Consider the following 27,805-nt stretch of genomic DNA (forward strand, 5'->3'; position numbering starts at 1 on the left):
CCTCAGTGTATTAAACCCATTAATGGCAAGTATATTATGCCCTTTGGAAATATACACCATTCAGTTAAGTGCTTTATTATGCTTTCATTAAATTTGCATTATTTACATTTTCTTTTTATTAGCACCATCCTACTTCTTCATTTGAATTGGAACAACACACGTTAGAATATATTATAGATTAAATGGAATTTATTAAAATTCATTCAGTCACTTCATTTTAGCAAAGAAACAGATGGAAGTGGCACTGCCAACTATGACTTAGTTTAATTGCTAAAAACAGTTGAGCGAATTCATAAAAAATTCAAAGCATTCAGTTTAAAAATAATAGAGGTTCAAGCTTTTCTAGGGTTTTTATATGTACTTGAACTAAAATGAAATAATGCTCTTTAATTGCAGTCTACATGTGAGACTCTGTATGTGAATGACTTTTCAATGTACTTCAAAAGTATTTATGCCCTACAATTTAAGTTAATTTGGCTTCATGGTTAATAGTTAGCTGTGCTGCTATAAAAATTCAAATTTTTCTGATTATTTTGTTTAAAAAAAGTCAGAGCAAACTAGAATCCACAATTTGACCTTATTTATTATTAAAAAAGCACAATTTAATCGGGGAAAAACTCGATAAAATCGAGCAAAAATCAGAATCATACGTTTTTTGGATTTTTTTCTCAAATCGCTAGATTTTTTTTAGGCTTTTTTCCCTGAAAAGTCAGAATGTTTCGGATAAGGAGTAGGATTTTCGGGTTAATTCCAGTGTAGACAACAGAAACTTCGAAATAAGAAAGGGACTTCTCCCATTGACTTACAGTATATACATCCACGGCAGGACTGAGATGGAGGATTTTTGGATTCAGACTTTTTCCATCCTCGGGCTATAATAAATCTCAAAAAATTTTAGTTTTTTTCCACAAAAAACTCAGATTTTATAGTAAAAAAAAACCTAGCTTTTTGTGCATTCATACTTTAATAAATAACCCCCTAAGGGGCAGATTTACTAAGGGTCGAATATCGAGGGTTAATTAACCCTCGATATTCGACTAGGAACTAAAATCGTTCGACTTCGAATATCGAAGTCGAACGATTTAGCGCTAATCCTACGATCGAACGATCGAAGGATTATTTGTTCGGTCGAACGATTAAATCCTTCGAATCGAACGATTCGAAGGATTTTAATACAACGATCGAAGGAATATCCTTCGATCAAAAAAACGCTGGCAAGCCTATGGGGACCTTCCCCATAGGCTAACATTGACTTCGGTAGCTTTTAGCTGCCGAACTAGGGGGTCGAAGTTTTTCTTAAAGAGACAGTACTTTGATTATCGAATGGTCGAATAGTCGAACGATTTTTAGTTCGAATCGTTCGATTCGTAGTCGTAGTGGAAGGTTGAAGTAGCCCATTTGATGGTCGAAGTAGCCCAAAAAACACTTCGAAATTCGAAGTTTTTTTAATTCGAATCCTTCACTCGAGCTTTGTAAATGTGCCCCTAAGTGTTGGCCTCTAGGTTCAGTTGCAGGTGAACTTTTTACAAAGAGTTTGTATCTTCCCCCTCTGTCCGCACAAGTTTCCACTGAATGTTTCCTCCCACACAGGAAAAAACATACAGGAAGGTTTATGATTGTCATAATTGCTACTTTAATAATGAGATTTGACTGCAAGATCAACTCAGGCAGCAACTGATGGGAATGATGAATTATTTCTGTGAATTTTGCATTATATGTTGGCATTATAAAGGACACACTGTACAGGCTGATGGTTGAAATAGCCTACCAGTCAGCTTTTTAATATGGTCATAAATGACCTTGAGTTGCTTGACAATAAAATCTATGTTTTCTGATGATAATAAACTGTGCAAAACAATACTTTCATTGCAGAAGTTTCCCACTTTAATAGAGCGATTTATATGGGAAGCAAACTGGAAAATGTATTTATCAATGTTGAAACTCAAGATAATGTACTTGGGTAAAAATAACCTGAATGCAAGATATATGCTCTTATTAGAGATCACTAAGTATGCAGTGCAATTTTCTTAGCACCAGTCCATACGAAGAAATATAATAATTAATCTATAAGAAAAGACTATCAATGTTGGATTTGTTTTATTTGCAAAAATGCACTTAGGGAGGGACATGATAACTCTATACCAATAGGACATTATGGTGGATGCAAGAATTTTCTGCACAGAATAAAGAACAAGAATTTGAATTGAGAATTGAGACCATGATTTTCGCTTGAAGCTACACAAATGATTCTTCAATGGTATGATGGTAATTTTTTTATTAAATCCTGCTAGCAGCAACGTGTGATGGCAGATTCCTTTAATGCCTTTAAAAGAGTTTTTGATGTCTTCTTGGACAACCAAATGATCCCAGGTTACAGTTATATCGCGGCACTAATAAATCAGGGACCACAGCTGGTAAGTGTTTTTTCCCCAGTGTGGATCAGTGATGCTGGGGAATATATCAAATGATTTTAATTGTTGGTTAATTGTCTTTTTTTCAACCTGATTAATTATGCTACTTATGCTATTAATGAAAGTGTGTGCTAGAAGGGGCACCATTCACACACAAATAGTCATAAAATCTTGATCTTGTGCTGCAGCTTGCAAAAAAAAAAGCCAAAACAGATGCTAATCTGCATTCCGGTATATTGCTCTCAAATTGTGCCTGCTATTATGCTGGAATTCTGAAAAAAAATCACTGCATTGTGGGTAAAAAAGCCCTCGAGATTCAATGGGTAATTAAGGAAAATGGCTGATGATCTGCTTTCTATCCTGCAACATAAAATGAGCTCCTTTATAAAAAATCTGGATTTTACAGTAAAGGGTAATGTGGAAAATCTAAATGCATGGAGGTACAGATCGTCTGCACAATAAGAGGCCTTTATTAGTGATGGGCGAATTTATTCCGCAGGCGCGAAAATTCGCCAGCGTTAAAAAATAAATGGACACCGGTGTCCTTTTGTGAATTTTCCGTTTGTTGGGAAATTCGCTAATTTTTCAGAGAAGCGAAACAGCCCAAATTCGTCCATCACTAGCCTTTATTAAAACGTGAATGTATTTTGTTTAACTTGCATTTTTGATATTTATATATATATAGGAAAATTCTCAAAAATGTTAGTGTAAAGTCACATACAACCTACCAAGATTCTAAGTCGCTGGGAAAATAACATTTTTAGAATTAAATTTTGTTCAAATTATAAATAGTCAAGAGTAATTGAAAAATGTGATTTACAGTATGTTTGGAAATTATGTTTTTCCATGCTGTAACTTCTTCCCTTAGTGAGTCTTTTATCTGGGCTATACTGCATATTCCTTCTTTGTGGTTAATGATCTCTGATATGTCACCTGAGACTTTGCAAAGCATGCTGATTCATATACTTCATTCCCTGCTGCATTTTTTTCCATAGGAGCTATTTTTGAGAAATTGTTTCATCAAATGCTGTGATTGCTTGGCGTGGCATTTCCTTTTGCAGCATATGTAGAGAGCTAGACTTAATGGTAAGTGAGATTCATCATTAGAAAATGCAAGACACCTATAATGTATGTAGGGAAGGTGGTTATAATTTATATATACTGAAGCTGACACAATCTGGCCTAGCAAACATATTCATATTAGCATGGGGCACATTTACTTAGGTCTGAATTTTTGCTTAGAAAACCTTCGCCATACCTTGCCCAACTACAAAAGTTGTTAAATTGCTATGGCTACACGTATTCTTCAAAATGCAAAAAATGTGTATCGACAAATGAGCGCTGGCGTATATTCGCCAGCGTGAACGTTTCTTAGCGAATTTTCTCTACCGCTACTTTTTTCCTAGTGAAACTTCCTTAACATACTCAAGCTTACGTCAATTGAAATATGGTGGCTACATAAAGGTCTTTTGTATGTATTTATAAGTGATGTTGGTGAAATTCCTTATTATTAAAAATGTCCAAGAAAGCAAAATAAAGACAAAAAAGATCCTCTATTGTCCTAAAAATGAGCCTACCCTAAAACAAATGTGGTATGCCCCTCAAATGGTTAAAAAAGTGTTAATAACATATATTTAACAGTTACAACTTTTAAACATAAACATAATCACTAGCACTGAAGTTTTTCGCTAGTGAATTGGCACTTAGTAAATAGACTCAGAGTGGGTCATGCAACAATCGAGTAGCCTAAACTTTCCATGTGCATACATGAGGGATAAAATTAAGAACTCCCCCAACCATTAATTAATATGTTCCTCTGATCTGACTACTGATATTTTTACCAGTCTTCACTCTCAGTTCTGCATTAAACACCAAAACCAGGCAAACAGGATTGAAATGTCTATGTACAGTACGTTACTAGAACATTGCCCCTCAAGAGGAATATTTATTAAGCAGCAGTCTTGTTCAAACAATAATCTAAAGCTCTCTGACAAACTAAATGCAAAGCTAAAGAGGCCAGTAATTTGTCTCTAATAAATTTACATTTGTTGGAAACCATATCAGCCAATTATGACATGCTTTACTACAGTAGCTTCGGTTTTATTTGTTTTCCATGAAGGATGTTAGCTGCGCTCTGTGATATCTGGTCTTTATTTAATGGAAACAAAATGAAAAAAACATGAAACGCTAATGAAGTTATTTGTGCATCTTTTCTGCTTTGCATACATCTCGGCAGATTTATTTCTCATTTATCTTTAACTCATCATTTTATTTACATAGGTTTTCTACAGAACTATTTATACCCCATCAACTTTGTAAACTAATTATCTCCTTTGGGTTTAGTCTATTATTACCTTCCCTGCTAACAAATCTTACACACAGCCTTCCTGCTGTTACTACCCCACAAAAACTTTCTCTAGGCTCTGATCTCATATCTATGATATCTGATATTCTACTGTCTAATACTGCCCCACCACAAACCCCAGCTCACTGTCCATGAGCCTCAGTCTTCTGTGAATATTCAGCCATGCTCTTATTTCCTATCTCAACAGCTGGGACACCTTTCTAAGGATGTACCAAACACACAACAAACATTTAATTAAAGCTGTTGCTTCTATTTACAAAGCCCAACATTACACCACCCAATATCTCCAGCATAGTTAACAAATACCTCACAATAACACATTTCCTTGTTGCAGTGTTTCATTAATTAATTGAAGAGCTATTAATCCCTCTACTCCTTCCCTCTCTCACTGATTAGCACGTCTATGCAAACTCTCACCAACCCCTCCTGCCATCCACTAAAACCCAATCCAACATACACCCTGCCATCCGTTCAGCACACAATAGTGCACCTAAAATACCATTTACTTGTGTTACTTCTCGCTCACAAATTGTGCACGTTCTCCATGTAAACCATCTATAGCTGTAGGTATTTTTATTCACTTCTTGTTTTTCATTGTCACCCTATCCAGACTGCAAGTTCTTGCCAACAGGGCCCACATTTCATATGTTTCAAATATATACGTTTGACTACATTTGTACATTTTGAATTATTCTGTGGTTGTAAACTATAGAAATAAACAATAAACCATTTCAAATATTCAGTGTATTAGATCTGTACATCAGGATCTGCGTTTCATTAATTTAAGGTTTTCTTTTCTTTATGGAAAGTGAAGCATTCTCAATAAATGTCCATGTTAATATCTTTATGTAGAAATAAGGGTATACTAAAATGGAAGCATGTTGCTGTAACCGCTACGGAACCAGTAATGTCATACCGTGAAGTTTGTATCTTTTGATCCAGCACCCACAATAGCCCACAAAAGGGAATGTTTGGCCTCTACACCCTTTGCTGAGCTTCAGTTTCCTTTTACATATAAGAAAATATGGCAACAAAAGTCCAATTTTATATGAGAAAGTTTTGCAATCTGTGGTCCTTCAGAGAGCCATGAATAGAATTTGACCACTGTTCATGAAAAACCATTGTAATTTCTAAAACCCATTGGGGCAAATTCACTAAGATCCGAAGTTGCGCCAGCGACAGCTTCGCCAGGCGTAGTTTCGTCAGCGCTACGCAAATTCACTAAAATGCGAATTTGCGATTAGGGAGACGAACGGTAGTGAAGTTCCGCTAGCGTTAATTTGTTAAGCAAAGCGAAGTTATGCTAGCGATGCCTAATTTGCATACGGCGCCAAGTTAAAGTACAATGGACGTATATGTAGCAGCAAATACATTACACTACACAAGCCTGGGAAACCTTCATAAAATAAAATAGAGTTGTTATTTTGCCCTATACATGTGCCACTGTATAGTTTAGGTGCCATATGTTAGGAAATGTAGGGGGGAAGGAGGGTGTCCCCAAAAATATTTTAGATCTTTTTCATCACTCTTAAAAAAGGAAAAGACACCAGCGTTTCTTGGGACTTAGAAAAAATGTAAACTTTTTTTTAAGCACTCCCTATCTACTCTATTGCACTTCACCTGGTCTAAGGTGGCAAAAGCAAGTCTGGCGCAAGAGGTAACGTTCAGTAAAATGCGCAAGTTAGTAAATTAGCGTAGTTACGTCCCTTCGCCATAGCGCAACTTCGCCTGGCGTAAGGGTGTGAAGTAACGCTAGAGTAGGTCCACTTTGCTAGAGAATTTACGCCAGTGCCCGTTAGTAAATCGGCTAAGTAATGAAATGACGTCATGCTGGCAAATTTGCACTAGCGTTAGGCACTTCCCGCTTTAGTGAATTTGCCCCATTGTATTTTACAGAGATTAGGGGTCATTTACTTACAATGGGGATGCAAGTGCAGTAGTGCAAGAGTGTGCCCCTTTACAGGGCATTTGAACCCTTGGAGTTGCTGGTCTCTGCGCAGATCAGCATATCAAAAAAAAGAGCAGACTCCACAGTTATTTTAAGCCAGAAGAACTCAAGAAGTCATTTAATATTACAGTTAGCTGTGATACAAAAAGTGTTGAAATTAGAGGCGACGGATAAACCAATGGAACCACAAGAGCTACTTGTTGCATGGTGGGATGGGTGACATAGGTGTGGGACCATGATGAGATGGGGTGGGATTATGATGTGGCACTTGGCAACTGTCAATCAAGGACAGTCCTGCCAGGATTTCCTAATTTGGAAAACCAAGGCAGGAAGTTTTTATCTGGACAACCCTTCTGAAAACCAGGCTGCCCAGCTTGAAGAAAGGCTGTTGCAAGCCTGAAATGTTGCTGCATTATTGTCCAAAATGTAAGAAAGTAGTAATTATCTGTATTAAGTACTAATCAGCCTTATATGGTGACATTTCTATTCTGTATGTAGTTTATTGTATGTCGGTCCCTAAGCTCAGTAAGTGACAGCAGCACAGAGCAGGTGCAGTGAATCAGCAGAAAAAGAAGATGGGGAGCTACTGGGGCATTTCTTTAGATTCACAGATCTTCACTGCCAAAGGGTTGTGATTGCCTTTGGCTGGTACATGAGCCAAAAATATAATATGCATTTCTAGCCAACTTCTTTAGTTAAGCTTTAGTTCTACTTTAAAGTAATGTCTAGTCTAGCATATATATTCAAAGTCAAAAATATCATTGGTGTTAATTTCCATTTATGATAGCACATCTGTCAGAGATCTTCTTTGTAAAGTCTGCTGCTTTTATTTTTCTAAGGCACGTCATTCTGTACATCTTGCTCATACCTTCCCTCTCTTGGGAGTACAAGTCTAGCACAAGATAAATCATTTAAGTGTGATATTCTGATAGTTCATGTAAAAACATCAAATAAAGAACTATTCATGTGCTGTAAGATGACCCAATATAGAGGCATTATTCATGACGTGTTCTCTCTAGAAAGAGAGATAATGGAATGGTAGAATACTGTTAGGAAACCCATCTTATCAACTCAGCCCAATGAATAGCCCACTTACTATCTTGTTTGACCTGTGCAATTTCTGTAGTTGGCACTATAGAAAACCAAGAGAGATGAAAAGCAGGAAGTAGTGTTCTGGCTATTATGTTACACATCCAGTCACTCCAGCTTTTATACATTACATTTTTGGCTAATTAACTATATTAGAAACATTTTTTATTTTGCACAGCCTATACATTTACCCAGTTTTTATTTTCACACTGAACTGTTCCTTTAACAGGCGATAAATAATCCCTGGTTTTACAGATAGCTTTCATATTTATAGTGTTTATCAATATATACAGTATAGCAAAATACCATTTCTTTACAAAAATAACAGGTAAATATATTTGTATTACGTTACTTAGCCAGTGCATGCAAACCCAAGAGAAAACATTTAGAATACTGCACAATATATACAAGCATCCCAAGATTATTAGTAAGCATTATTCATAATGAAACCTTCATTAATAATGGACAATATATACAAGCCGATGGGATTACTGATGTCCAGAGGCAGTTAATTATTTGGCATTAAGTCAAACTCCCGTGTACATTACAGAATGGAATATAACAACCCTTTTATTGAGTTTAGACATGTGACTCTGTAGCAGCTTTGCTTTGCAAAAATGGATTTTCTGAGCTATCTTGTTTGGCCAGTGTCTTCTTGCTGTCACAAATATAGATCTTCCCAGAGATATAGATCTTCTGAAAATCCCTAATGATTACTTTATATCATTCACACACTTTACATTAAACAGAAGTTGGTCTGCAGTTTCAGCGATGTTCCTAGTAAAATCGAAAAAGAGATCACAGAAGAACCAAAAAGACTTCATGAGTTAAGCTGCTTTCAGTCTGGTTTTATCACACGTTTGCAATTGGCGTGCAAGTTCCATGACTATTGCCACTTGTTCCATTAATCTCTTTTACTTCTAGTTGCTTCTTCTTGAGCTGAATAGCTACAGAAACCTCTGGATGTATAGAATCCATCCTCTGTTCACATTTAAAAGCTGTGAGAAACGCAGTTCTATAATTGTTGTTCATCCACCCATAAAGGAGAGGATTGGCGAAGGTGGAGCACATGGCAATGACATGGAATATTGTATAAATCAGTTTATACTCATTCAGGTCCAACACTTTGCCATCGATGTCACTTGCAAGCTGAAAGGCATGAAATGGAAGCCAACACACTGCAAACACCACTACTACAGCCACTAACATCTTGGTGGTCTTGCGTCTCCGTTGATGGTAATGATCATTTCCTCCACCAGGACTAACGTGATTTTTTAATTTTGTCCATATTCTTATATAAGCATAAGAAATGATGGCTAGCGGCACTATGTATTGTATCAGCAGCATTGATATGCTATAAATAGTACCATAATTAAGATCCCCTACTGGCCAATTTTCTGAGCATGCTTGAATTTGGAAATCACTTGAAATAACAATAACAGAATACTCCTTGAAGATTGCCAAAGGACTGGCCAGCAGGGCACTACAAACCCATGTAATGCCTATGATCATAAAGCAAATGTTAGTGGATATTTTGCTCTCTAAATGGTACACAATGCATCGATGCCTGTCCAAGGCTATAACCATCAGTGTGACTGTGGATACCTGAACTGCAAGACCTTGAGAATATGTAACTAAATGGCACAATACTGTTCCAAATTTCCAATCATCTAGGAGAGTATAAACCAATGTGAAAGGCAGGCACAGTGTATTCACCATTAAGTCGGACACGGCCAGATTGACTATGAAAAAGTTTGTGACAGTTCGCATGGTTTTAAACTTAATGACAACATAAATGACAAGGCTGTTTCCTATTACTCCCAGAAGGATAATAGAACTGTAGGCCAAGATGAGAACAACTTGAACACTTAGAAGTTTGGTTATGTCGATCAACTCTGGTTTAGTGAGTTCATTATATGGTGTGGTAAGCCCAGCGGCATAATACCAGGTGTTCAGTTCAGTTTTAATATCCTCGGTTCTGTTCTCATTCTTCTCTGATGCTATCCTCCCCATTTTGATGGAACAGTTTTCTGAACTACATGAATAGAATGTACTGGCGGGGAAAAAAAGGAAATACAGTTACATGATAGTCTACACAGAAAGAAACATTTTTTTTCCCAGCAGGTTAAGGTCACATTTTAAACTATCATTAAGCCTGTATGAACTAATAAATTAACATTTTTAGGATACATTACATACAAACATTGTCGTGTTAGGAAGAAATGGCACAACTGAGTGTCCCCATTAGACATCGATTTAATGAAGGCAAAGCCACCACACGGGGAACACTCATTTAAATGAAACTTCAGTAGATTTTCCATTTAAGTGACAAAGCCAAGTTAATTCCAGAGGATTTATTCCTGGCCCGGCTACTGACAGCTGGGTATAAAATGAAACAATGGACAGCTGCAACACATGAAATGTAAGTATAATTGGCCGTGCAATACTCATTAGTGAACTCATGTGTGTGATGAAAAAACAATTACATCCTTCACACATATAATCATGGAGTTACATGCAATATGTTTATAACATTAAACATATAGACCACTGGACATGCATGCATTTCTATTAACAAAATCAGCATCCAAATATGATCCCATGGTTGGTTTGTGAAAATGATAATACAGTGTATATTGTACATAACTGATTTCCACAAATTCTTTAGCAGGACATTATAACACAGATTTCCGCTTACAGTTTGTTACTCTTCAGCCATTTCAGTTGAAACATACTTCCTGCAGTGGATCAGTTACAGGGTTTTTTTTTTTGGGGGGGGGACATTACAGAACACTACTTTTTTAAGCATCCCCCCACTATTAAAACTGACAAATATAGTAAACCAATACCTACATTGAGTCCTTTAATGCTTCAGACATCCTTTGCACCAGTCACATCCGAAAGATTTTCTTTCATTCTCCAGTCCCCTGTCTCTGAAGAGCACTTTGGGTCCCATGGAATTTACTATGGAAGGTAAAAACATAGCATAAATATAAAATGTATATTTATTTTGAACAGACGGTTGTGTGCCCTTGTGTGCAAAGAATGCCCCTTTCTCTGAATACTGTAGTTTGTGAGATTCCAAATTGCTTTCCTTGATATTATCCTAATAAAAAGTTATTTCGATTAATTTAATCTCGAGATTTATCATACACTGGCCCTTTAAAAGAGAAATCAACCTGTGGGGAAAAAGCCCCTACCCCCCACCCCAGATAGACCCCCTCCCTCCTCCGCCAGGCTAACTACCCCCCCAAGGGGAAATGCCCCATACTCCATACTTACCCCTCAGCGCAGATTCTTCCAGCGAAGTTCCACGCATCCATCTTCTGTGTCCTCGTTAAGCTGACTGGTAGATTGCTAATTTCCGTGTAATTCCACGCATGGCAAACTGGCATGCGCAGAAATACTGATCTCGCAGTCAACTTACAGAAGATGGACGCGTGGAACTTCGCTGGAAGAATCTCGGGGTAAGTTTGGAGTATGGGGCATTTCCCCTTGGGGGGGTAGTTAGCCGGGGGGAGGAGGAAGGGGGGTTAGGGGTGGGGGTTAGGGTTTTTTTGCCCCAAAGGTTGATTTCTCCTTTAAGAACTCAAATTTGATTATTCACCACCTAAAACCTGCTGAATTACTGTATAAGTCAAGGAGAGAGGTCCAGTGATCAATTTGGTGATGTAATAAATTTAGATTGGTCGAATTTAGAATTTATGGGAACTTATGGGAGTTTTAAAAAACTGATGTGAATTTGAAATTCGACCCTCCCTAGGTCTATTCATCATGGAAGTGACAACAAACATAATTGTGATGCACCATATGGAGTGCTCAACCTGCAAGGTTTCCCCTTATTGGAAGTGGTGGGTGCTCAACTAGAAGTCCCCCTCCTTGCACGGGGACAAAGGTCAAAATAGGCTTGATAAAGGGCCCGGAGGAGCCCGAAACGTTGCCATCTTTTTGAATGTTTATGGGTTAAATAAATCACCTATTTCACTAAAGCAACAATTTTTTTTTGCGTGCTTCTGGATTTTTTCCTAAACAAACATAATTGTGTGTTACAGGGGCTGTAATGTATATTGCAAAAAATATGTTCATTTTTGTAGGTTAAAGGGTAAATGAACCAGGGCTACACGTACGCTTGTGACTGAAAATGAGAAAGCTAAAACACAAGTGGCTTTCATAAATAAAAGACATTTCAGGCAATTGAATTGCCGAGAAGTCTATTCACTGTTTGTCTGGAATAAATTCCATAAAGAAGGACAATAAAAAATTAAAAGCTTGTATGTATCATGAGAGGTCCATTTTGTAATGGCTAAATCCCCCCCCCCCAGACAGCTTACATGTTTCGTCTAGAACAGAGGTTTTCCAACTTCCCAGTCATCTTGCTCAGGCACATCTGGCTAGTTTAACTTATAAAACCATTACATTTGTCTGAAAACATCCCAGTAAAAGTCAGCCAACTAGGGCTTTGGCAAATGGGGAGTTTTGAAGCATTTCACCACAATATTTAGCTTGGGAAGTGGGTATAACATGTTTCAATTCACCACCCATTAAAGGAAAACTATACCCAGAACAATGTAGGTCTTTATAAAAACAAATTGCAAATATGTAAAATAAACCATTTTTTCTAATAATATACTTTTTTTGTAGTGTATGCCATTGGGTAATCATAAATTGAAAACTGCCATTTTAATAAATAAGGGTCACCCCCTGGGATCCTAAGATTCATTGTGCAAACAAACCAAACATGGTAGGTCACATGAGCCAATTAACAGATAGAGTTGTGTCTTTTGTTTCCATACTTCTTCCTGTTACATTTAGAGCTGCAGCATTTCTGGTCAGGTGATCTCTGAGGCAGCACAGAGAAAATCATTAAATGGGGGCTTATGGACAAAAGATGTAAAAGGGCAATATTTATTTACAAATATATTCTAGTTTGGTAAGATTCTTTAATATGCCACTTAATATGATGTAAACTATCTGTTGCTTAAAGGGGTGGTTCACCTTTAAGTGAACTTTAAGTATGTTATAGAATGGTTAATTCTAAGTACCTTTTCAATTGGCCTTCATTTTTTCTTTTTTATATTTTAAATTATTTGCCTTCTTCTGCTGACTCTTTCCAGCCTTCCAATGGGGGTCGAAATTTGAATTCTAAAAGATCAACCGAAATTTGTTAAAAAAATTGAAGGTTTTTTTGCAGGTGAATAGTCCGTATTCGTTCGAATTCGACCGAATTCGAATCGTATGAATCGAAGTAACAGCGCATTCGATCAAATTAGATTCAAAGTTTTCCCAAAAAAACCCTTTGATTTTTCAGAGTCCACCAATTGACTTCAAATGGGTTCTTTTAGGTCCCCCATAGGCTAAAACAGCAGGTTTCAGATGGTGAATGGTCGAAGTCGAATTTTTAAAGACACAGTACATGATAAATTTCGATATCCAAATTTTCAAATTGTAATTGAATATGTACTGTTCACAAAACAGTACACAAAAATTAGCTCGAAATTTAGATTTTTTTTTAAATTCGATTTTCACGTCAACCTTTGATAAATCTGCCCCCAAAAGTTAATTTAAAGTTGAACAACCCCTTTAAGTATTCATTTTGGGGATATAGTGTCCCTTTAACTACTACATGCAGTATGTAAAGCCACAAGTGGCATTATCTTTATTATTTAACTGAGCTGTTACAACAATACCCCCCAAATAAGCAGACAAATAAATCCACCAAAGGGTGTAACTTGGCATTCAGCATAAAAATAAAAGTCTTATTTAATATTAGAGTGCATATCTCTAGGAACAAAATCAAGTTTGTATAGTACATATTATTTCTTTGCACCCACAAAGCAAAATTAAGCATTACCCTCGGCCCTTAGTGTCATCCCTATTCTCCTGAAGCCACTGGGACTAATGTTTCTCTTGTTACAGTATATCCCATGTTTTCTATAATGTGATTGCTACCCAAAAGCCAAGCATACACCTGGTATGCAACTATGAGCAGTAACATATTGTAAGCATAGGCAAAACTATTCTCTTCTCTATTCGCTGAATACTTACAGTCATATGAAAAAGTTTAGGAACCCCTCTTAATTCTTTGGAGTTTTGTTTATCATTGGCTGAGCAACTTCCTTTTAAAATATAACATATAACAGTAGTATTTCAGCATGGACATTTTATTGGATTAACAGAAAATATGCAATATGCATCATAACAAAATTAGAGAGGTGCATAAATATGGGCACCCAACAGAGATATTACATCAATACTTAGTTGAGCCACTTTTTGCAAATATAACAGCCTCTAGACCAGGGGTGCCCAAATGGTAGATCGGGATCTACCAGTAGACCTTTAGCTGGTGATCAGTAGATCTCAAGACACTGTCAACTAAATCGCCCTCATATTTCATTCTTTTCATTCAGATATTTATTATGTTAAGGTTACATATATGGATGTCCAGAATTGGGATTCGGCCGACTCCCCAAATCCTTTATGAAAGATTCGGTTGAATACTGAACCAAATCCTAATTTGCATATGCAAATTAGGACCAGAAAAGGAAAAAGTGGAAAAAAATATTCTTTTGTGTCGAAAAGTCACGTGATTTTCCTACCCACCTCTAATTTACATGTGCAAATAAGGATTCGGTTCGGCCAGGTGCAAGGATTTGGCTGAATCCTGCTTAAAAAGGCCGAATCCCGATCCGCATCCTGGATTAGGTGTATCCCTAGTTACATAAGAAATAGTTTGTTAAATATTCATTTTTGCATACATCAAAGATATAAATCAATATTTAAGTAATATTTTCCATGGAGCAGAATGCTAACAAAGCTTTTATGGATGTAGATCATAATAGGAAATCATGACTAAAAGTAGAACTTACATTAGTAAAGTATGGGCACTTCTGCTCTAGATACCTCCTATAGCCTTTGATGAGTGTCTGGAGACCTGGGTTTTACAGCAACTGTCCCTATGGTCTTCCATTTCCTGATTACATTCCTTACAGTTGAAACTGAGAGTTTAAACCTCTGAGATAGCTTTTTGTAGCCTTCCCCTAAACCATGATACTGAACAATCTTTGTTTTCAGATGTTTTGAGATTTGCTTTGAGGATCCCATGCTGTCACCCTTCAGAGGAGAGTCAAACAGAAGCACAACTTGCAATTGGCCAATTTAAATACCTTTTCTCACAATTGGACACACCTGCCTATGAAGTTCAAGGCTTAACAAGATAATCCAACCAATTTGGTGTTGCCAGTAATCACTATTGATAAATTACATGCATTCAAATTAGTAAAATTACAAGGGTATCAACATATTTGCACAGCCAGTTTTTCAGTTGTAATTTCATACAACTGAATACTGCTTCATTTAAAATCTTTGTTCAGAAAACACCCCAGTACTCAGATGTTTCTGGGAAATGAAACACATACCACTGTTAAACTTTTTCATATGACTCTAAGTCTCACAAAAAACAAATGTTGGAAGTAATATCTTTAACAACAAAAGAGCAAAATCTATGACATATGAAATTAGAATTGCCTGACAGAGTGAAACCAAGAGAACTGCTTATCTGTAACTAAATGCATTCTGCCTTTTGCAAAAAAAAACAAAAAACACAGCAATTCCGGGCCAAACTGGCAAAGCTTTTGTTGATGAATGTGCAGCATAAAAGTGCAAATAATTTTAGCTTGAAAATAAATGCCTCAGAGACACATGACAAATCATGGGTATTAACGGAACAGATTTATGCCTTAACAGGAAAACAGAATGTCCTTACACTCATTACGACATTATAAAAAAACTGTAAACCTAGAGCTCAATGATTTGTGTCTCAGATATATTTCTATAAATATATATATGACTTTGTTATGGGGGCTCCTAAAATGTGTACGGTCATATTACAGGCAGTGGCTTACTCTCTGCCACCCCCGGCCAAATGTGTTTGGCCCCTCACAGCGCCAATGTGTTGACCCATTTCCTCCAAACCCTGCAGCCATTTAAATAATATAAGGAGACTTGATTGATTAACTCCTAGCCTCCAGTAATAACCATTTTAATAGACGTTAGTAATCTATAAAATCACATTTTAATTGTATTCATTGTTTTAGCAGTGGGGTTGGCTTGTGTTGCTTTTCCAGTAACTGTGCCCTGTTTATGCCACTAAAAATATACAGTTGGATTTTGGGATGACTTTAGTTTAGCTTCCTAATAATGATGTGTGGGCCGGCCCGATACCCGTGGGTCGGGCGGGTTTGGGCCGACCTTGCACTCCTCTTCACTGGTGGGGGGCAGGTTGAGCTCCTCTCCTGCTCTCCACGCCCGCCACCTTCAAATGCTGGCTTCCGACTTCTGGTCTCTTCTTTTATAGACGCTGTGCCTGCTCCTTTGTGACATCATCGGCGGGACGGGCAGTGCGGATCTATAAAAGGAACCCGAGTTGGGCTCGGGAGAAGGGAGTCCGGGTGGCGGGCGGGTGCGGGTTAGGGAAATCCCGACCCGTACATCACTACTTCCTAACCTAATAAATGCATGATACTACTACAGCAACTAGTCTAGCCCTGCTCTGACTAATCTCATACAAGTATGGAACCTGTTATGCAGAATGCTCGGGAACTGGAGGTTTTATGGATAACAGATGTTTCCGTAATTTAGATCTTCATACCATACATCTACTAGACAATCATCTGAACATTAAATAAACCCAGTATAGGCTGATTTTGCTTCCAATAAGGATTAATTATATCTTAGTTGGGATAAAGTACAAGGTACTGTTTTATTATTACAGAGAAAAAGGAAATAATTCTTAAAAATTTGTTATAAAGCTGTTATAAAATGTTATAAACAGAGAAGAAAATAAAGGCACATAAAAAGGAAAACCTTTGCATCATTTACTTGCAATATAAACTTCAGACTTAATTCAACTTTCATTCAAAGACACAAGGGGACTTGGAGGTGTATGACAAGTCAAAAAAATAAGAGACTATAAAATATGCCTGTTTTGAGATTTAATGGATTTCAGAACAATTTATTTTACCAGAAATCTTACAGTTTGAAGGAGAATGTTGGAATGAAATGGTATTTAAAGGGGCACTATTGTAAAAATGAAAATTAATATAAGCTTCAGCATACTGAAATAAGAAACTTTCTAAATACAACCAATTAAATATTCTGAATCGTTTCTGAAATAATCAAGTTTATATTCACTATTCCACTCTCAGCATCTTCTCTTCATTTAGTCTTATTGCAGCAGTTGGGTGTCCGATGAATGATCCAATAATCTATATTTTATAAGGGGGCTCCCTTTCCTAGCAGATGTATTAGAACTCATTCAAATAACTGTTTCCAGTCTAACAAAATAACTGCCTTCTGCACAAATCCTGCATGTAGAATGACATGATGTCTTGTGATTTTAATCACCAGAGTGAGCTCTGATACATCTTCTAGAAAAAAGGAGCCCCCCTATAAGATATATTGGATCATTCATCTGACACCCAACTTCTGAATGAAGACAGAATGAGGTTAAGATAAACTCGATTATTTCAGAAATGGTACAGAATTTTTAATTGATTGTATTTAGAAAGTTTCTTATTTTAGTATGATGACACTTATCTTAAACTTTCCACGATAGTTCCCCTTTAACAAAGCTTTCAATAACGTGTTTATCCTGTGTTGACCGTTGCGTATGACTTACATATGTGCTTTATACCATAGATCTTTATAAGCATTTGTTTTGAGAGCCTTCCTAAAGAGAAGGTTTGCTGTGGTGTAATGACAAATGTAGTGCACACATATACCTACAGGGAATAGCAAGAAGCAACATACAGGTCTACAATTTGCTTCTCTGTTGTCATGAATGACTCTAAATATTATTCAACAAGGGCTTTTATTTACATCATTTTGTGCAGAAATAGAACGGGCATATGGAATATGTTAAACTTGGTAAACCTGACACTAATGGATCTCTTTGGACAAGCTCTATTTGTAGATCATATCATATTTCCCAATCTAGCCAATGTATTATTTGTTCAAATTCACTTAATTAATTTACCTCAGTTCTCTAGGTAGTGTCTACTGTGACATACAAGGCTATTCATCACCAAATAGTTATGGGACATTGAATTATTTTGAAAAGGTCATGGAATTCTGACATGACTTCAACTATCAACATACTGTACTTTATAGCAGAGGACATTTTTGTAATACACACAACTCTAGCCTTGAACCTTTCTAATCCCACCTTCATTGTATGCAAGAGTCCAAAATTTTAACTAGATAAATAAAGAACTTGGTTTGTCTCAAGGAACCATTGTTCCTCTTTTCCATTAGGATATATTCCTTAAATAAAGGCAATACAGAGTGAAGAACGGACTATCGCCAAAAAACAAGAATTAATGGATTATTTTACACAACCCTGCGCAGACCATTATATCTTCCATTTGTAAACGGGACATCTGCCATTGACTTCTACATGACCTCAGCAGGTTTGAGATGGAGTACTTTTTTATTTGGACTTTTAACAACATCGGGGTTTAATAGATCACAAAAAAATTGTGTTTTTCCCCTTTAAAACTCCATTTTATTAGTAAATAACCCAGATTGTTTAAATAGCCTTCTTGGGCTCTTTTATTTTCCCCTTGGACTTTCAGTTCCAGTGCTAATCCAGTACTGATTATCTGTCACTGCTAGAGGACTGTGTGGTGATAATAACAACCATGCAGAGCAGTAATTGGTATTTACATTGCTAACTCCACCTCCCTGCAGAGCAATAATGAATGTAAAAGACCTAAAATGGTGATTAAATGCTTCCCTTTTAAAGACCTTCAGAGCAGTAATTTACAGACTAGACTTACAGTTATTGTTGTTATTGCCACCCGGACAGTGCTGTGTTTTACCAACATGGCTCGTAGCAATTTTGCTTAGTGCCAATATTATTAATAGGGAAAAAAGCTAAAAAGATAGGAAGACCAGCATTGTTTTGGTGACAGAAATCTGATCAAAAGCTCAAACATATTTCTACTGTACAAAAATAACTACTGTATGTCCTTTAAGTGCAACCTTATGCACTGGCTTTCTATAGTAATGCATAAAAAAGAAAAATTAATCTGCCACCCAGGCCATGTATCGAAGAATGAAGATACAACTGAATACCTTATCTTCCACAAATACAAAAATATAATGTTTATTCATGATACTTAAAATTTTGTGGAATTGGTCATACCTATATATAGAAGGAATAACTTGTACTATGTAGGTTACTTGTAATAAAATTACAGAGAAAGCAGGACTAAACTGGTAGAATCCACAAGGCTCTGCTAAATCTGAGCATTGCTTAAATTTTACCATCTCCCCAAACCACATTATAAAAAACATGATCCCTTATATATGATGTTGGTTGTGTTTCCCTGGCTCAATTTACTTCCCTGGCTGAATTACTTCCTTATAGCACCTTATTATAATTATTTAATTTAGCCAATGGTTCATAAAAATATGTTGATTGTCTCTATTCAGTCCTCTTTGTGTGATAGCTTTAATTTGCTGGTTAGATATAAGTGCAGATCAGACTTACAGGTTTAATAACCCCCAGTATCATGTGACTATGAAGATTTTCATTCATCCATTTCATGGTATAGCTAGTAATTCTAAAACAAGTGGACTTGATGAGTAATCATTGAAGACATTTCACTACTCATCCAAGCAGCTTCTTCAGCTGAGGTATTGCTTTATCTACTTACTAGATATGGATCATACTTTTCTCCAAAGTTTGACAAAAGAGTAAGGATCACAGGAAAAGCTTCATTGGCAAAGTAGAGATACCTTTGTGAAAGCTAGGAAAAGTCATGTAACCCAACACTATGAATTCAATTTTAATACAGTATTTAAAACAAAATTTCAAAATCATTTCTCTAATGAGAGAAAAACTCATTAACTTAATTAATTTCTGTTAATAAATTGTCAAGTCAATTTGGGGAAAAAGAGCAGAATCAATAATTAGAAGGCTAGAGTCACAGAAGGGTTTGGTTTCAATAACTGTCATCAAGGAAAGTCATGAAACACATCATGTTTATTCTACCTGCAGCAAATTAGTTTATAGTCCATGTTGGCTACTTATTATGAGTTATTCCTTTCCCTTAAATAAACTATGATTTCCCTGGTGAATGCTGCTGTTGTAAGAGAAGTCTGAATATGTGAACTATTGGCAACCATTACTGTGCTGCAGGGGATGCTACAATTGCTTGCCAGAGACACCAAAGTAATTAGATGCATATGTCAATAACAACATGTATAGGCAGATGTATGACATAGACATTTCATTGCAAGACCCCCTTTATGTTGCTATATCAGAGGGATTACTCATTACTGAAATGTCATAACGGGACCCAATACAACAAATGAAACTAGTTCCCCAACTAGCACTAGCTTTGATATGTTTTCCTGTCTATTTGCCTAAAACATCCAAAAATATTTGTTTCTTGAAATGGATAAAGAACAATTTCCATGCAAGAGAAAATCCATACTCAAAAGCACTGTTGTCAACAAAATTTTAATGTTACATGTTATAGTAAATCTGACTAGAAGATTACAAAATGATGTTGATTACGCTATACAAATCAATACTTTGGAAGGTCGATATTATATCTGGGCCATAGCGTCACCCACCAGAATGGGGTCGTGAAAATTACATGGACAATATGTGTCGGCCAGTAATTTAATTTCTTTAACAAATGTATGTACTACATAAATCATGTATCTAGTGCTGACTCAATGGAAGCAGTGTGTTAATATAATGGTATTGGTAATATATCAAAAGTGCATTAAAGTACAAGTATAAGATCTATTATCTTTCCAATCTATCATAGGGGAGAAAAAGGTTTCATTTTTAAAATGAACACTACTAGAAATGTTATTCTAGCATGAATTATCTATTTGTTATATGATGTAATAAAAAAATTTAATTTATTTAATTTGATTTTTAAAGTGCACCTTCTACCATGTATTGCCAATTCTTAAGCTAAATAACACACAATTAGTACATCTACAGATATATTCGCTGAAGATCAGCAGTCACTAAATCACAGGAGCTGGCAACAATATAACAATATCTTTGTAGTACTAATTAGAACCTGACTGAATCCAGACCCCTGGACTATTTACAACCCACCCTAATTACTTTTATTATCTCTACAACTTATCTCTTTCTATCCATACCTTTATCATTTATTGCCCATAAACCCTTTTCAATGATCTAACAGTATATATGATATGCCTTTCCAGCCTTTCATTTGTATTGCCTCAAGAAGGGGTCTATGTGCTCTGAAAGCTTGCAATTGTTACTGATTCAGTTAGCCAATAAAACGTATCACCAAACTTTACATTTTCTTTGCATTTTTTCAATGGCTAACACGGTACAACATCTCAAAACTATAATTAGGATCTGCATTTCTAATTGCAGGGCTGTTCTGGAGAAGAGAAGTAGATTTGAGTATCATCTGCATAAATATCAGCTGACCAAATCCAGTAGTATAGAATGAAAATATGAGGAGTCAAAAAATAGAGTCTTGAAGTACCACACATGAGAAGAGTGCAGAAGCAGTGATTGTGTGAGCGGACCACAATCACAAAATATCCAAAATAGTGGATTTGGTGCATCCCTAGTAAGAAGTGTATCAGTCATTGACTCAAGGAACATTAAAGATGTTAACTGTTTTGAAAAAAAACTAAACTCTTCATTAAACTATTTATTATGTTGGCCTCTGAAAACAATAACTTGTCTTCTGAATTTGTTCATCATTTTTTCCAATTGTCCAATTAAACTTCTTAAAAACTCTGGTTTTCTAAGGAGTTGGTCTACATAATCTTCTGCTACCCTTCCCTTCTCTGTCTAGTGTCTTTATCCTGCCTAAGCACCCTGATTTCCCAGTGTTGGTGATCAGGGGGGAAGAAGTGGACACCTCATCACATACAATCCAGAGTGCCAGATTTGATGAGTTTGGCCTCCCAACCCTGGTCACTGAAACGTAATCCAGCCACTTACAATTGACTGTTTCTCTGGCAATGCTTTCAATGTTGGACTGCTGTTTCCTATTTAAAAATGGTATATAGTGGCAGTATATTGGGATTAGTTCCTTTTTAAGAAGGAAAGGAACTTTAAGAGTAGAAAACGGAATATAGTGTGTGAGCTATGGATGGGGTGGGTATAAACAAAGAGACAAAATAGTTGAGCAGGTGGTGTCTTGTTAAACATGTGTGCATTGTTAACTGAGATTTCAATTAACTCTACAGAGGGTTATCGTGACCAGAATCATCATGCCGACAAAGCATGCACAAAGCACGAGTGAAATACATAGAAGAAGAAAGAGTACGCTGATAGGAATAAACTTACAAACTGACCAATGAAAATAAAACTGTATTTTATTGATTGATTGTACTGTACTAGCTTACTTGATACCTTAGCCGTTGCTCCTGTTGAAGCTAAACTGCACTGGTCTGGGGTATATTTGCAGAGGTTCTTCTGTTCCATCTTGTACCTCTTCTCTATTCTTTTTCATGACACAGGCATGTGAATGCTAGTTTTTGCTTCACTATACTGAGCATGCACTTGCTTAAACCAGAATGAAAATATGATGGAAGAAACCAAAGAAGTTGGCGACAAGGATATCCTGCAGATCCACCCTGGGCCAGTGCAATTTTTTAGCGAACAGGAGAACTGGACAGGGGTATCAGACAAGAGCTTTTAATCAATGGGGTGTGCCTAACATTTTGGCAGTTTCCACTGCTGTTCCAGTTGCTGTCCAACTCCCTCCAACTCTGACAGTATACATAAAATTACTATATTTTTAATTGCTATATTGCAATGCTGCAACTCCTAGTGATGCTGCTATTCAGAATGATAGTTCATGGGAGTCACATGGCTCTGAAATGAAGGCCCAATTGCTTAGCAGAGACCAAACACGCTCAGATTCATATCTAATACTAGTGATAATGCAAAAAAATCAGGCAAACTAAGCCATGAAATATTCACTATTAACATATGCACTATTAATCAAGTCTGCATCATACACAAAATGCCAAAACCCTTAAAAAACAAGCATTAAACTCACTATAATAGCTTTGATACCAATAAAAGTATCTATAATTGATTTAAATTATCTATAACTAACCAATCACCAACCCCCACCACATCTTTTACAATACGTATTTGTCCATACTTCTAAACACAATCTTCCTCAATACGCAACAAACTACCAGCTTAGCCCAGTGCAATCTTTCACATTTTGCAATATAATATTTCCATTAGGAATGTGTATGTGATTCTGTCATAGCAGTTATTGTATGGGCTACAACCCATTTTCTAAAGGATCAGGAACAATAATTTCTGAAAAGGTTGTAGGATCAGATTCAGCTAAATTAAATGTATAACATTTCCACAACACCTTTTGTCAACACTTGATAATATACATGCCAACATGAAAAGAAGGAATCCTCTCTGCATATAATAGCAAACATTTATATTACCAGAATTTACTGTTGCAGATCTACTCCAGATCTACTCCATCCAAAGGTATATCTAAAAACTGTGTCTGATGATCTGGGGTACTTGTTGTGAGGGTCCACACCCCTGGTGCTTATAGCTAACAACTCACATGCAAAAGGACTACAAAAATCTGGAATAAATTTCCTAATAAATAGTGCTTATTATTTTTTTATAAATTTCCTAATAAATAGTGCTTATTATTTTCCTAATAAATAGTGCTTACTATTTTTTCCTAATAATTAGTGCATATTATATTGATGGTTAGTGATCTCAGTTGTGTCAAGATTCACTAAGACATGTGTATTCAGATTCACTGAAACTTGTGTATTTTATAAAAAATAATGCATCTCTGATCAAATATATGACAATATTAGAAGTCACTTTTGATGTCTAACACGCTAGACTCTGCATGCATTTTTCTGCCTTTATGGGTTCATAGATGTTCTTGAATTTCCTTAAATCCTTATGTTTTTAAATTATGGTTACCTTATTCCTTACATATATCTTTCTTGATTGACTCCTTATCTTCACACATACCCCAGGTCAAACAAGCAGAGATCTGCATGGGTGGTAGATTTGGCAATAAAACCAAGGGTGATGTGGGTGCAGCAAGTAAAGGCAGAAAAATAAAAAAAAGAGTGAATGCAGAGAAAGAGCGCAGGATAAATAACTGAGCTAACAAGTGTCCATACATGGGAATCTGACCTCTCCATGAAATAAATTATATTGGATCTGGAAAATCACATATAGCTAGTGTGACAGGGTTAAACTCAGACCTCCAAACAGCACAATGATAAGGCTGCCACTAGAGGGAGCTCTGTTATTATTGCAATGTTCTGAGGAGATCCAGGGCCTGAGGCTCATATTAAAGTTGGACATCAACTGAGCCACATGTCTGTGTTACTCCTCTGTTTAAAACAGATGCTGTTGGTTGCATTGTGGCCCTTGTCTGCACTTTCACTACGGAACGCCGGTAACATTTGGGGGCTCGTCCGGGATTGTAATCATCGTGCAAGGCAGTCACAGAGGGAGAAGGTGGCCATTACAGCAAAGTGGGAGAGAAAAAGGCTTCAAGCAAGCTACACAGGCTCTGAGATGGCTGACACTACTTCAGTAAAGAAGCTGCAGTGGCAGGTGCAGAAGCTTCTGCACACATTGTCTGAGGATCAGTTGCACTCACTTGCTGTACAGATTCAGGGAGATGCTGGGAAAGAAGTTCCCCGAGCTACAGGTTCAAGTGAGCAGGAGATCTGTGAGTACATTCTGGAACACATACAGGGAGAAGCAGTGGGCAGCATGGAGGACAGTGGTAAGGCATATCTGCTCCAGATTAGAGAGCTGGCTGAGTCTTTGCTAGGAGAAAGAAACTCTGACACCCCCCATGTAAGCAGGGACAGAGAGCACAGCACAATCCACACACAGGAAAGAACACTGCAAATGACAGAAAGTGGGTTTACCTTAAAGGACTTAGCAGCTTACCTGCCAAGAAAAGAGTTTAAAATTTATGGCGGTCAAATTTCAGACTGGGACTCTGAACTTACATATAGCAGTGTATGCAAACAGATTGATGAAGGTATACAAGAAAGATACTCAGAGTCAGAAATCATTAGAACTGTGCTGAAAGCTGTGAAACCGGGAACTTTTAAGGAAATGCTGGTTAACAAGGAGGATCTTTCTGTTGCTGAGCTTAAAAGGTTTTTGCGCTCACATCTCCAGGACAGGAGCAGCACTGACTTGTTCCAAGAACTGATGAATGCTAAACAGCATGATAAAGAAACTCCGCAGCAGTTTGTGTATAGAATTATGGGACTAAAACAGAAAGTATTGTGGTCTTCTCAACAAGTTGGTGCTGCAGTTACTTATGATAAGAACTTGGTGCAAGGAGTGTTTCTCCACACGTTATATCAGGGGTTAAGTGAGAAATATAGTGACATTAGAAGAGAGATTAAGCCATATATTTCAGACTTATTAACAAGTGATGAAGTGCTCCTAGAAACAGTCACTAAACTAGCCAGAATAGAAGCAGAGAGGCAAGTCAGATTAAGTAGCACAGGCAGATCCAAGCTGACTACCGCAAATGTTATTCAGGTACAGGATGTAAGAGAGTCCATAAACCATACTAGTGACGATCAAACCTCATTGGTAAAATTAACAGCGCAAGTAGCTGCTCTTACAAAGCATGTACAATTTCTGCTACAGGCAGGCGCTGAAAAAAAGAATGAACCTGTACCTATGAAGGTATTAAATGACAGTGTTAAAACCAAGACAGTGTATAAATGTAAACAATGTGTGCATGAGGGTAAAGATAAATGTTGGCATTGTTTTAAATGTGGTCAGGATGGTCACAGTGCACGTGGCTGCATGAAACAGAAAAGGTTCTCGGGAAACGAGGAATGGTCACAGGTGAGGGACAACCAGTGATCAGTTCTCAAGACAAGTCCCAAACCATTACACAACCCAGTGAAATGCCTCACCCACCAAAGAGTTGGGACAGAAGGAAAGTAGCCAGGCTCATAGGAAATAAATGTTTGCTTACTTGTAATTTGGGAGGTGTGTCCACAAAAGTACTTGTTGACACAGGGTCACAAATAAGTATTGTAGCTGCAAACTGGCTAAAACAATACCAAAAGCACACTACAGTACAACCTATTGAAAAATTGTTAGGAGAAAATGAATGCTTAACAATTAGAGCGGCAAATGGTTCTGTTGTTCCCTATGATGGGTGGGTTGAGCTGGAACTTAAAATTGAGAATAATGGTAAAAAGGTAACCATGTTTGTACCCATGCTAGTTAGCCAACACTGCTCGCTCACTCCAATCATAGGGTTTAATGCAATAGAAGAATTGATTAAAGAAAATGCTGACCGTGCTAACTCTGATGAAAATAGTGTCACAATACTATTAAGTGAGGCATTGCATGTAAAAAAATGTAAAGCAAATGCTTTGGTGGGTCTTGTATTGTCATCCACGAGTAAAGATAAAGAGTTGGTACGTAGCATATATACGGGAAGTCAAAGCATTAAGGTTCGGAAAGGGAAATCATGTGAGATTCTGTGTAATATTCGCTCCTGGCCGGGAGAGGAAACAGTGCTGTTTGAGCCATTATTGCCCAGTCAATGTCCTGAGGGTTTGGAAGCATTCCCTATACTTGTGAAGATGCACAGAGGGCGAACAAAACAGATAAAAATTCCCGTTCAGAATACCACTAAGCATACTGTATACATTCAACCAAGGACTGAGTTAGGCATGATCTACCCAATTATGGAAGAGATCTCTGTGGATTATATTAAACCTGCAAAACAAGCGGTACAGAAAAGAAGTAAACATGAAGTATCCATGATGCAAGCAAAGGCCCAAAGCTCCCGGGGCAAGAAATGGAATCCGCCAGTGGATTTACAGCATCTCACGGAAGAAGAGCAGACGCTTGCTAGGCAGATGTTATCTGAGGAGTCTGACATTTTTGCAAGAGAGGAGGGAGAAATTGGGTGTATTCCTAATCTGAATCTGCAGATTAATTTAAGAGACAAGATACCAGTACAGAAGTCCTACAACTCCATACCAAGACCCTTATATCAGGAAGTGAAGGACTATATTCAGAAGCTAATGAAGAGGGGGTGGATACGCAAGTCAAAATCATCTTACTCCTCACCTGTGGTATGTGTCCGGAAAAAAGATGGCAGCTTGAGACTGTGCATCGACTTCAGAGAGCTAAATAAGAAGACTGTACCTGATAAGCATCCCCTACCACGAGTTCAAGATCTTCTAGATAATCTGAGTGGATTCTCATGGTTCTCAATCTTGGATCAGGGAAGTGCTTACCATCAAGGCTTTATCTCTGAAGAGTCAAGGCACATGACAGCATTTAGTACACCATGGGGGTTACATGAATGGGTGCGAATCCCTTTTGGCTTGACAAATGCCCCAGCAGCATTCCAAAGGTGTATGGAAGAGACTCTGGAAGATTTGAGAGATGAATGTTGCTCGCCCTATCTAGATGATGTTCTGTGTTATTCTAAGACATTTCCAGAACATATTGAAGTTCTAAGAAAGGTTTTTCAGAAAATGCGTGCATATGGAATAAAGTTGAGACCAAATAAGTGTGAACTTTTCAAAAGAGAAGTGAGGTTCCTAGGAAGACTTGTGTCAGGCAAAGGAATTCGAATGGACCCAAAGGATACAGAAGCAATTCAGGCAGTCAGAGAGAAAACACCAAGGACAGTGGGAGATGTGAGGAAACTACTGGGGTTCCTAAGTTATTACCGCTGTTTTATTCAGAACTTCTCCAGAATTGCTAAACCTCTGTATGACTCGCTGCAAAAAGAACGAATCTAAGAAAATAGGTAAAAATGATGTAGCGAATGAGAAACGGCATGTGAGGATAGGAAGAAAACAACAGTTACCATCAGGAACCTCCATTCGGTGGACAGCAAAGCATCAGGAAACTGTTGACAAGATAACAGTGTTGCTAACCAAACC

The 27,805-nt window shown here is 37.2% G+C and overlaps 1 protein-coding gene across 1 annotated transcript in view; it reads right to left on the minus strand.

The window, feature by feature from the left end:
• Positions 1-8,137: 8,137 nt before the first annotated feature.
• Positions 8,138-27,805, minus strand: part of LOC108706649 (neuropeptide Y receptor type 2) — a 30,203-nt gene continuing 10,535 nt past the window's right edge. Inside the window, exons 2-3 of the mRNA XM_018243247.2 lie at positions 10,667-10,777; positions 8,138-9,866 (exon numbers count right to left, since the gene is read on the minus strand). Coding sequence (XP_018098736.1) covers positions 8,666-9,866; positions 10,667-10,692 — 1,227 coding nt within the window. The 5' untranslated portion in view covers positions 10,693-10,777 and the 3' untranslated portion in view covers positions 8,138-8,665. The remainder of the gene's footprint in view (positions 9,867-10,666; positions 10,778-27,805) is intronic.

The sequence above is a fragment of the Xenopus laevis genome, chromosome 1S (genome assembly GCF_017654675.1).
Source record: "Xenopus laevis strain J_2021 chromosome 1S, Xenopus_laevis_v10.1, whole genome shotgun sequence".
NCBI lineage: Eukaryota > Metazoa > Chordata > Amphibia > Anura > Pipidae > Xenopus > Xenopus laevis.